The 12,099-nt window shown below is 38.8% G+C and overlaps 2 protein-coding genes across 3 annotated transcripts in view; one reads left to right on the top strand and one right to left on the bottom strand.

Annotated features, from left to right (window-relative positions):
- Window positions 1-1,080: 1,080 nt before the first annotated feature.
- ak3 (adenylate kinase 3) lies at window positions 1,081-8,134 on the bottom strand. The gene is made up of 5 exons (XM_028600947.1): window positions 7,583-8,134; window positions 5,614-5,733; window positions 5,224-5,396; window positions 2,480-2,598; window positions 1,081-1,833 (listed from the first exon to the last, which is right to left on the bottom strand). The coding sequence occupies exons 1-5, from the start codon at window positions 7,728-7,730 to the stop codon at window positions 1,722-1,724; spliced, it is 672 nt and encodes a 223-aa protein (XP_028456748.1). The 5' UTR covers window positions 7,731-8,134; the 3' UTR covers window positions 1,081-1,721.
- Window positions 8,135-8,595: 461 nt separating this feature from the next.
- rcl1 (RNA terminal phosphate cyclase-like 1) overlaps window positions 8,596-12,099 on the top strand; it is a 12,976-nt gene continuing 9,472 nt past the window's right edge. The window contains exons 1-6 of one of the 2 annotated variants that reach the window (XM_028600946.1): window positions 8,596-8,848; window positions 9,395-9,466; window positions 9,771-9,946; window positions 10,662-10,736; window positions 10,909-11,033; window positions 11,951-12,076. In XM_028600946.1, the coding sequence (XP_028456747.1) occupies window positions 8,719-8,848; window positions 9,395-9,466; window positions 9,771-9,946; window positions 10,662-10,736; window positions 10,909-11,033; window positions 11,951-12,076 (704 nt within the window). In that variant the 5' untranslated portion in view covers window positions 8,596-8,718. Of the gene's footprint in view, window positions 8,849-8,878; window positions 8,974-9,394; window positions 9,467-9,770; window positions 9,947-10,661; window positions 10,737-10,908; window positions 11,034-11,950; window positions 12,077-12,099 lie in introns of those variants that run through there. The other variant, XM_028600945.1, reaches the window with a different exon arrangement.

Raw genomic sequence — 12,099 nt, 5'->3', positions numbered from 1 at the left:
TAGCATCAAAATTAGTCAAATAAAACAATGACTGGGAAGTTATCCTGTTGGCTTATTTTGGTGTACAATAATATACTACATACAGTAACTAGAATCAGAAGTGTATTGAGTTTCATTACAAATAGGCCTAATGACACAGTTGTAAGTTTTCTACGAAGAGGAGATATGCTTTTAGAAATGCACACAGCACAATTCAGGAAACAATCACTGCATAAATTAAGCTACAGTAGGCTACGTTTGTAAGGCAAGCTATCATTTCTGTGGCTATTAACATGCTGAAACATTCTTCAGACTTACAAGTGCAAAGCGGAACTGTGGAGCAATCTTAAATGCTGTGATATCTTTGAACAAGATGATAGCCCTGTGCAAACTGCTTTGAGTTTATACATTTTTAATTCAGTTTTTAGTTGTCAAGTCACATCACATGGCAAATATCAGTAAACTGTACATTTATAGACTCGGTCATTGTAGAAGAAAATTAATTTCCTAACAGTTTTAGTCTTATTTTATCTTGATATCCTCTTTCCTACTCCCTGATTAAGTTCCTATTATTTTCTCTGAATAACAAACTTTAGTGTTGTCTGTGTTAATGAAGTCTGTCTTTTCTATAGCTTGTCAAAACAATGCATTGTTCTTGGGTCACTGTTGGTGAGACCTTTTGTTAAAGGGCCGGAGCCAAATTCCAGTGGGTTCACAGTTAATTCAAATTAAGGACCGTCTATACCAGCTCCAGCAGAGTTAATCCCTTGTTTAAACAAAGGACTGCTTATCAGTAGTTTGAACACACCGTGTTGGGTCTATGCAAATCTACTCAGATAGTTTTGTGAGTCAATGCCTTCTCAGCTTTTGTTATTCTGTTGCTTTCTGTAACTTTTGTATAAAACCCTGACCAGAAAACTCATTCTGGTCAGAGAGAATCCTACAGCTTCTTGTGAGCTTCTTTCTCCACTGTGCAGTGAATAATACTCATCTGAACCAGCCACTGAATTGGACCTGAGAGAACTTTTTCTTTTACAATTTTGACATGGATTGCCTATAAAACAATGTGGATTTCAGAGGCAACACAATTAAGACTTAAGGTAGTTAAAAGAAGCTGTTACACAATGTTTAATTAAAAATATTCAATATAACAAGTGTGGTTCATACATCATTAAATCTGTGGTCCATATTCATAAAACATATTTACAAACTACATTCACTGAGCTACCTGTTACATTCCAAAAGCAGCAAAAGGCACTTCAGTGCAAAAGTTAATATACAGTCATTTGTAGAACGTGGCACAATTCCCTTTAGTCATTTTTATAAAGGATTTCTAACGGAGAAAACAGAATAATCTCTCATTTAGCTCAGTTAGTGTTTAGTTGTGTTTGCCCATTGATTAGATTAGATTCAGTAAAGTCTCGTGGCTTCATAAAGGCATATTATTAAATAAAGAGACAATCTGTGGAAATTCTAAGGATTAATGTTAAGGATTTTATGCACACATCCTGAGAGTTTCCCAACCTAACTTGAGAGACATTGTGGAGTTTTTTCAACATCTGCAGTCTTACTATCGCTCCTGACATAAACTGTATGAGCTTGCTCCTGATTTTTAACATTCGTAACATATTATTGCACAGATGGCTCTCCTCTTGGTTCACAGAAAGTGGCATATGATTGGACGGTGCTTACGGAGTGGTTTATGCCAGTAAACTTTAACCCTTAAAGTCTGTTCAGGCTTTCTATGCAACTTTCTGTTTAACGGAGGAGAGTTTTCTGTGAAGGAAAGCCTCGACGTGCGGCCAAATCTTGTTGGTTTCAGTCCCAGAGAAGATCTGTAGTACACCTTTACTCCTGCAAGGAAAAAGAAACACAGAAATCAGTTTTTTTTAATCACAGTTACTATGTAAACTGCTATTCTGACACAGCAATTAGAAAAATATGTGCACCACTTCGTCAGTTTTTAATGTGCAGAGATCTGTAACCACTAGCCTAATATGTGCTGTACAGCAAATAAAACATATTAAAACAGCAATCAAAGTAATTTTTCATCCTTTAAAGTGAACACTCTGTCCACTTCTATTCCCAGTCTGTACTTTTTTGTACTTCCTTTAAATGATGAACAGCCTCACAAACTAGCTAGCTAGCTAAGCACATCCCTAGGGTTTGAGGGAACACACAGTAATCTGTTTTACTGCCTAATTAGTCCAGAAATAGAAACTACGATGCATGTACTTGCAAACTGGGTCCACAGCCTCACAAGTCTAGTATTTGTACATTTTGAAATGTGTCTCTTACACAAGTTTTAGTCATGCGAGCAACTGTGAGGAATGTGTAGGGAGGACTTAAGGTGGTTCATTTATGTGGAGAACACTTCAGTGAGATATTACGCTGTAATGCAGTCAAACATCTGCCCATTTTTCCTCCAAAATAAGTAACTGTAATAAGCACATCTACATATACATAAGTAGGTGGACGTATTTTGATTCATGTGTACTACCTGTAATACTCTAAGACAGGCTCTGTCTGGGTTTCATAGGCCTTCAGTCTCCGTGTGACTGTGTCAGGTGTGTCATCGTCCCTCTGGACAAGAGGCTCCCCTGTCACATCATCCAAACCCTGGAGAAAACACATAAACACGTTAGTTAAAAACTACAACACTGTAACATGCTGTAATAGTACAATACAATTTTTTTTTGTCATTCCTGCTGTATACTAATGAAATACCTGAAAAAATGTGAAAAACCTGCTGAGACAGAGTTGCTTAAGAAATGCTTGAGGCACTGTAACTTCCAGCTATTGTACTAGTCAATAACCGTAGGATTTTTCCAGCCCAAACCCAGATACCGAACAGGAACTGGAATGTAAACACTACTCAAGAAAAAGCCACTTGCTAAAAGGAGCCACGAGGCTGATAATAGCAAAGCTGAATAATGTTGAAAGACATTATGTGGGCAGACTTAGTGATAGCACCATTTCTTGCATTTCAACTCTGTGTGACATGGCATCTCTATGTTGCCATTGTATACATGTACATGTAGGGTTTAAACATAAGCCAGAATAGCGCATTGGTCATTTCCCTAATAATGATCTCAAACAGAAACAGTAGCAGAAAGTATGACAGCGTTATATCTTTTACAGTATGTTGAGCAAAACTACAGGCCTGTTTTACAGCAGACATTTTGACTTGTCACAGTAGGAACAGCAAAGGTGTTACTAATAACATTAACGATGGCTCGGTTCTATTCAAGTTAAGTCATGACGGTGTAACAGTGAGCCAGCATTTACAATACAGGGACACTGAAACTGAAGCAGCTAAATGGAATTCAGCCATCATCAATGCTACTATTTACACCGGGGACATGTCAAAATGTTGAAAAAGGTCTTCATCTCATCTCTAAGTGGATTTCTGTCTTCTACATCATTTTGTGACACCACATGGGTGGCAAGCTTACGAGCTGACGTTTACCAGGTAATGTTTGACATGTTCATCATTTGAATTAAATTGAGCACGCTAACATTTGCTAATAAACACTAAACACAAAGTACCACTGAGGCTGATGGGAATGTCATTAGTTTTGCCGGTATTTGGTCATAAATTAAAGTACTGGACAAATAAAGATTTTGACTTGGTAGTGCTCGAGGAAAGGTCAGTAGGTTTCACCATCTGGGGAACATGAATGTCTTCACAAGATGGCAATCCATTCAATAGTTGTTGGACCGACCAACCAACAGACAAACATTGCCATATATGGAGACGCTAGCATGACTAAAATTCAGCAGCAGGTGTTTTGAACTGACTTGATCAGTTAGACAAGAAGGAAAAGTGAAAGTCTGTGTGTCTAAATATCGTGCTACTATCTCAAGACAATCTAAATAGAAACCTGGAGAGGTGAAGAACATTAATATTATGACCAGCTACAACCCTTCATCGTATCAGTCTACCCTCTTGTATATTTCAGCAGGAGATGCTGTTATGAAACTTGCATAGACTGGAAGCATGACAGTGTCTTCAGTTTACTCAGGGAGCTTGCACAGTCCCTAAAGAGCACTTCTTGGTTGCAAGGGAACAGCATGAATGTGCTATCCCAAAAGATCTGCATGAAGTTAATGATTCACATTTGCAACACTTGAGTTCATGCCTCAACCAATTCAAGTTGTTCTGAAAGCTTAACCCTTGTGTTGTCCTTCCGTCAACCTTGAAAAAAACACTTGTTTTTTCGACATTTTTTATGCCTTTTTTTCAGTTTGTTTTTGCTTTTTCCAACGTTTTAAATTGTTAAATTTTTCTTCTACACATTTTCACCACTTATTTCTACATCCCATATTTTCTGACATAAAACAAAAATTGAAAACGGGTCAATTTGACCCGAAGTCAACACAAGGGTTAAGTCAGATCTCTGGTACAAGATGTTACTGATGAAATAAACTGTTTTCACTATTACAGTAGTTTTTGAAGGTGAAGGTAAAGATCTAAAAGAAAGAAGAAATACTGGCATTTTAAACCCTTAACCTGATTGGTTCTATTCTGCTTTTTTTTATGTCTGTTTCTGTTACATTCTTCTCCCTCAAACAGGACTGTGAAGAGTAGACTGAAGCCAATGATTAACTATGAACGTGTTACTCATCCAGAGTGTGCAAGAAATCTAGCAGAAAACATGCTGCAAATCACTGCCACAGAAAGAACACTTACACTACAGGCGCATAGCTATGAATCATCCATCAGTTACACAGAAACAGGCGCTAAAAAACTTTGTCAACCTAACTGTATGTTATAGGCTATATGTATATATAATATATAATACTTACTGATAGACCTATCAATTGAGCCAATCAAGGGAGATATTAGCTTCATTAGTTATTTTCTTATAAATGTAAAAATAATGTTGGAAGGTCAAAAGCAACATGTAAAAGGACAAAAAGTCTGTAAAAGAGAACTTGGTAATGTCGATGCCAGATACTGTTTTCTACATAAAGTATTTGCCTGCGTCAGAGAGCTCTGTCTGTAGTCATGGAAACAGGATGCAGCATGCATAAAAATGATGCTGATCAAAATAACTTCAATAAAAATGATTTTACCTGAGATACATCTTCAAAAAAACGTATGTAGGAAAACAGTCAGAAACCCAATAGTTCCAATATCATGCATAAAAATGAAACAATCCTATTGTTTCTGTACTGATAATGTCTGAAAACCTTAACTTAAACAAGGAAGGAGTAATAGGTGAGAGGGAATGTATTTACGAGAACTTTAGGCGGGTTGAAATCTACGTTGTAGACTCTGCCGCTGGGAAGGTGAGTCCAGCGTGAGGTGAGCCTCTGTTTGATTGTGTGGAAAGGTACATTGAGGTTGATGACTGTATCCATGCTGTAGGCATCATCCAGAGCCTCGGCCTGGAATACTGTACGAGGGAAACCTGGTAGGGACGGATGGACAGAGGAAAGCAATGCAAAAGGTACAGGAAAGAAGGAAGGATGTTTAAAATAACTATACCACGATTTGAACTTAGTAGCATAAGAAATACATTTAAAAGACCATGAATTATCTTACAATTGTATTAAGATCTTTAACAAACAATGCTGATAATACTTTTTTGCTAACAATGGTTTCCCAGGAGAAGTTAGTGGTCCTACCATCAAGCAGCCAGCTGCTCTGGCCCATTGCTCTCAGGTCACTCAGGATAAGACGACACATGACGTCATCAGGTACCAGCTGACCCTGATCAATACAGGACTTCATCAACAGACCGAGCTCTGATAAACACACACACACACACACACACACACACAAAATTATTAGGGGATGCTGTTTATAACAATGTTTATAACACAGTTTTTTTCCCTAACAGAATTCTTGAATCTTGACTTTATAAAGGCTACTTGAACCACAGTATAAAAGATGAACTGTACCTGCTTGCCAAACACATCAATTACATCAATTTTCTCCAGTAAAAAATAAATAGCCTAAGCGTTTGTGCTGTATGTTTGTAGCCGTTTCCACCTTCAACGCTTCCACCCTGGCAGTTTTTGCAAAGGGTTCATCATTGTAAACACATCCTGTAGCAAATAATTATATAACACCACAGAACTGTTTTCGGGTAAAAAGAATCCAACATATAATATGTCATGCTGAACTACAGAGAACTGTACAAAAAGTTCAGTTTTTGCATTGTGGGTCTGAATACAACTTAATATATAACTTAATAAAATTGTTCTACTATAAAGCTACCTAATGGAAAATTTAACATGATAATCCGCATGAGAATTTCACTTCCTCTTTAATTGGTCAGAGTCCAGCTGAAGAAAGGAATTTGCTGACAAGCCTTGCAGAAATGACCTAAATGTGCTAAATACTGCTGTGATGTTACCATAAGAAAAAAAAAGCAAAGGGTAAAATTGACAATAAAATACATATGGCAAATAACTAGAAGTTCAGGAAGGAAATAAATGATTACAGTAATAACCGCTATTCTATGTTGATGTGACTGAATGGGTTGCTGTTTTCTCTCATATAACAAATGTAATACATGAAGATGGCACACCAGTATGCTTTGGGCCTGCAAACTGAACCCAGAACAAGTTCTCTAGAAAGCAAAGGCTTGTTGTATGGTTACCAGTTTATTAAGGCAGGTATCGCAGAGTGCAACTAAGGAGGATTTTGCTACTGATAAGCTCATTGTAATGTGCTATACATCCAAACAGACATTTTTAATGTTCAGTATGTCTTGTGAGAAGGTTTGAGAGGCAGTCTCAGGAATCTAAGGTCACTGGTCTGGTTCAGATCCATGGACTGTTCGGACAAATTCGAGCTGGGAAAGTCAGAAAGAACTGCTTTGACTGCTCAGCTGCCGACAATACAAGGATTTGGTGCAACTGAGGAGCTTGAAAATGTCTACACATGTACAGTATGTAAGTATAACAGAGGGGGGGCAAGTGTAAGTTTAAGTTTGATTGTATTGCACAACAGTCATTGCGGGAGACCTAACCCTAACCCCACTTTAACCTTGCATTACTGTCCCTCTGTTAAACAGCAGTGAAAACACACCTCTTCATCAGTAGGCCCTCCTCTCAAGGAACAAAGGTGCAGTGAAGTCCTTATCTTTACACCTCTCTTTATTATCACCCAAGGTGATATCGAGAAGTAGGTAATGTTGAGTTCAAGTGTTTCCAGTATAAACATAAAACAGCAGCCTCCATAACCCTGACAACCAACTGACCTTGGCTAAAAAAGAACACCGATTCTTCCATTCAACCTCGGTGCTATGCTATGTCACAGCCAGATAAGAAATCCAACTGCTTTAGGAGTGGTACTATTATCACAGCAGTCCAGAAAACAAACTTCAATGAGAGTATTTTTTTACCCGACAGTATAACTTCCTGTAGATTTCTTGTTTGTGTGTAATAATAATCTGCTTATGTTTTGAGCATGATAATAAAATGTGTAGTTTTTTTTTTTCTAATAGTGATAACGCCAAGAAAACATAGATTTAAAATAACACCTGAAATCTTGCCGCAGGCTCTTGGCTTCTAAAAACACGTCGACATAGAGTTCAGTTAAGATCACATCTGCCTTGATATGTGTTTGTGGACGTCACAATCTTACCGGTTTTAGCGTTGATGTTGGTTCTCAAAATGTCCCCACTAGAAATGTGTTTCAGTCCAAAAGTTTTAGTTATGCGCGCAGACACTGTTCCTTTCCCCGACCCCGGAGGTCCCATAATGACAGCACGAAAAATCCTTTGAAGAACCATCTCCGGACGATTATTTGTTCAAACTGAGTTTTTAATCCTTCCCATGAAACCGCTCTCTGGATGCTCAGACGAGACTCGGACACGTAGGCTAAGAAGTGCGCAACCGGGAGTAGGCGCGTCTTTATGCAGCCAGTCGAGACTCTCACTGGACCTTGACTTGTATTTCCCTGCAGAAACACAATGAGGAGAAGGAGGAGTATGAGGAGGAGGAGGAGGAGGAGGAAGAAGATGAGCAGCCAGCACAGTGGCATCGGGGCCAAAAGGAGGATAGCCTAGGCTACACCTCCCTGATAACGAAATGAGCTTCTTTCTCTGGCGTTTTGACGAAATTCCTCGTCCATATCACCGTTTACGGTTTACTGGAGATGTACATATTGTATAACACGGTTATGTAATTGATCTACGAAGGGAAAAAGCTTGTTGGCAAGGTTTCGGTGATTAATCCCTTCCCAGCCTAGATTCTCTCAGCGGACAGAGCTGCAGATTGGCAGGCAGGCTGGGTTGAACAACAACCAAAATGGTTTTTCAGCTTCTAAAACAAAAGAGAGGTTTTTAAAAGGAATTAAATACGGTTTGAAGACATTACTGATTAAATAACACATTCAGATAACGTCTACTGTGGGACTAGATTTAATCATTGTGTTAGTCTGTGTATTTAAAAATGATTTCAATTCACTTCATTTTATGCCAACTGCCTCTGTATTGAAGAAAGATAAAAGACAATCCTTACAGATAGGCTAGTGGTAGCACATTTGTTTACATTTGTATTACGTTTTGTGCCTTTAAGACGCAAAGATATAATTAAGCCACTCCCACTGTGCTTTAATACATGGCTATCTGACGCCACCTAGTGGCTCAGTGCGGCGACGTGCTCTTTAAAAAAACCCTTTTTGGCCCTCCTGTTTTGCCGTATCTTCACCTCCCATCAACGTTTTCCAGGACAAACACACGTGGATTTCCACTGACGCCAGGCAGAAACAACAATAACATGGCAAGCCACGGGCTCGCTTACGACGGCTGCAATTTCTTCAGACAGCGGCTAGTTTTATCCACACTCAGCGGGAAGCGTGTTAAAATAAAAAACATACGGTCTAAAGATGACAACCCGGGGCTCCGCGGTGAGTTGCAGCTGCATGTGGCGTCGCAGTTAGCTCGGTAGCTATCGTGCTAGCTGTTACGCAGTTGGGAGTGTGTTGTATCACTGGTCGTCAGAAGTGTGGAAACGATGGACAGTAGTGTAAATGTGAGATAAATAAATTTTTACTTCACTGTATAAAGTTATGTCGGCGTTGTACCGGTCAAGAGCATTGAATCGGTTTTTGCAGAGCTCTTTGTGACATTATTAGAGGGACCTATCTTGGCATATGTGAGTGAGGATCTTCAGAAGTTCCCACAATAGATGCTAGCATACTTTAATCAACTTTTTGTACTCTAGCTATATGTTTTGGTGCTGTGTGCAAAAATCATTAGTTTGCCCCAACATACTTGTTGAGGTGTGTGTGTGTGTGTGTGTGTGTATATATATATATATATATATATATATATATATATATATATATATATATATATATATATATATATACTTTGATTTTCATCCACAGATTCTGCTGTTGGAAGATGTTTGGTTGGACTAACTGAATATTTGTTCTGCTTGCCTTCTCCAGATTTTGAGGCCAGCCTCATCAGACTTCTAGACAAAGTGACCAATGGCTCCAGAATAGAGATTAACCAAACAGGTGAGTGGTATCTTTAGGATATGATTATATAGTGCGTTTACCTTTGTCACAATCTGTGTGGTTTATCTAATTACTGTCTACTGTCAGAGGATAGCAGAGTAATTTCAGTGTTGTTCAACACCAGCAGATGGACCCAGGTATAATTATATGATTTTAGTTATTTAGTGTTCAGTATTCTCGCTTTCATCATTCTTTTTACATCTCGTTTTTGTTCTTTTTGTGTGTGGCAATGATGTTAATATCAACTGTAGTGATATTCGGTGGCTGGACTCACCCACTATCCCTATGTGTCTGTCTTCGCAAGGTACTGTGTTATTCTACCAGCCTGGCTTGTTGTTTGGTGGCTCTGTAGAACATGACTGTAACTTGCAGCGCTCGGTTGGCTACTATCTGGAGGCCCTGCTCATGCTGGCTCCATTCATGAAGACCTCTCTTAAGGCCACACTGAGGGGAGTCACCAATGATCCCACTGACCCAACGGTGAGGACACACCTGCATGCGTTTGATCACCTTCTATTACTTTTTGTTTATTAATTGTGTTCCTTTTGGATTTAATTGTGATTTATGTAGCTCATGATCACACTGGGTGGGTGGAGCGTAAGCATTCCTCTGCAAAACATGTAAACGCTTAGATTGAATTTCTGGGTAAAAGGCACACCTCCCAAATCCAAATGTGCACTGCCCTCTAGTGCACACATCATTTCATGCAATTATATGTCAGTTCAGATCAACGCTTTAGGTGTCTTTACAAACTGCATATTTGATATCTGAGGTGGAGAGTTTTTGAAACTAACATAATAGGTCCGAGGCATAGTCAGGTTTTTATATCAAATCAGAAGTTTGTATATTGACTTGAAAAAGTGTGAAAATGTTCAGTTTATGGTTCACGTTATAAATTTGAAAATGCAGTCTGTTCTCGTTGTGACACCCATTTTGCCTCTGAGTTTATTTGCATGTTTGATGTGGTGTTACAGCAGATCAGCCTCAGTCATCTTTTTATTTTTTGCTCTGAGCTGCATTGTTTCAAAGTGTATAAACCACAGATGAGAAAGCAAAAGCATTGGAGACACTGGTGAGAGGTGTTCTCATGGAAACAGTGTGTTGCTGTGATGGGAAATGGTCCATCAGAGACATTTTCAACCCTGTGAAGATGCAGAAGCATGTTTTAAGGATGTAAACACTCTGTCTCCTGTAGGTTGACATGCTGAAGTCCACAGCTCTCCCTCTGATGAAGAAGTTTGGTATTGATGGAGAGGGCTTTGATCTCAAGGTGAGGACATCATGTTGGTCTGTTGATAAGCATGGTGTAATGTTGTACCTCATAGTGCTGCTCGAAAACAAGTCAGTCTATTCTCTCTCTCTCTCTCTCTCTCTCTCTCTCTCTCTCTCTCTCTCTCTCTCTCTCTCTCTCTCTCTCTCTCTGTGTGTTGCTGCTCCCTCAGGTGGTGAAGAGGGGTATGGCGCCTGGTGGAGGAGGAGAGGTAGTTTTCACATGTCCCGTCCGCAGGACCATCAGGCCAGTGCAGCTGACTGACCCAGCAAAGATCAAAAGGATCAGAGGAGTGGCGTATCCTTCTCAGGCTCACAGTCATGGCCCTTTTTTAATCTATAAACAAAATTGATGTGATACACATTGTTATTTAAAAGCCTTTTTCACAGTTCAGTCCTATTGTATTTTGTTGTCTAATATAGATATTCAACAGGGGGTCCTCAGAGTTAGTACAGGGGGGCCTCCAAATTATGTTTTGAAAGTTTGTTTTTTCAAAAAAGTCTGAAAAGATTAACTAAAATTAATTTTACATTTTAATACCAAAGGTAAATTGGCCTATTTGTGAAAAACAAACAAACATGTAATGTACACATTGAGGATAAGCTTACTATAGCTAAGGTAACCACTGTGGCAGCCATACAGTTAAGCTTAAGGAGTCACCGCCATTCATTTTCATCCATCCGGCCCAGTTTAATGAAACTTAATTTTATACAGTACATGTAGTAGGGGGTCCCTATTCGGTCTCTCTTTTAGCTAAGGGGTCCTTGGCCTAAAAAACATTGAAGACCCTTGGTCTAATCTAATGAACATGTTCTTGAGCAATCCTTTTGTTTATAAAATATCAAAATAGTAAATAATCAGTTTCTCATGCTTATAATCTCCCAAAGCCTAATGTGACTGCTTCAGATGTCTTGTTTTATCTGACCAACAGTCAAAAACCCATATATATATATATATATATATATATATATATATATATATATATATATATATATATATATATATATATATATATATATATATTATATATGTTAAATGTTAATAAGCAGATAAAAGCAGCAAATCCTCACATTGGAGAAGCTTGAACAAGTACATTTTTGGCAATAATGAATGACAGAAACTAAACTCTGTCCATTTCTCAAGTTTGTGCTCCTTTCAGCCGTTAAACTCACTGCCGTATGAGTCATCAAAGGTCCTTGACCGTCTAAACCCAGATATTCGGTTCGAGTTTCTCCTCAGATGGCTAACAGGATAGTGGAGTCAGCCAGGGCCGTCCTCAACCAGTTCATTCCAGACATTTACATCTACACCGACCACATGAAAGGAGCCAACTCTGGCAAGTGAGTATCTCAACATTAATGTA

The sequence above is a fragment of the Perca flavescens genome, chromosome 16, assembly GCF_004354835.1.
Source record: "Perca flavescens isolate YP-PL-M2 chromosome 16, PFLA_1.0, whole genome shotgun sequence".
Taxonomy (NCBI): Eukaryota; Metazoa; Chordata; class Actinopteri; order Perciformes; family Percidae; genus Perca; species Perca flavescens.
Note: the sequence above shows the minus strand (reverse complement) of the source record. Positions and strands in the feature narration are given on the sequence as shown.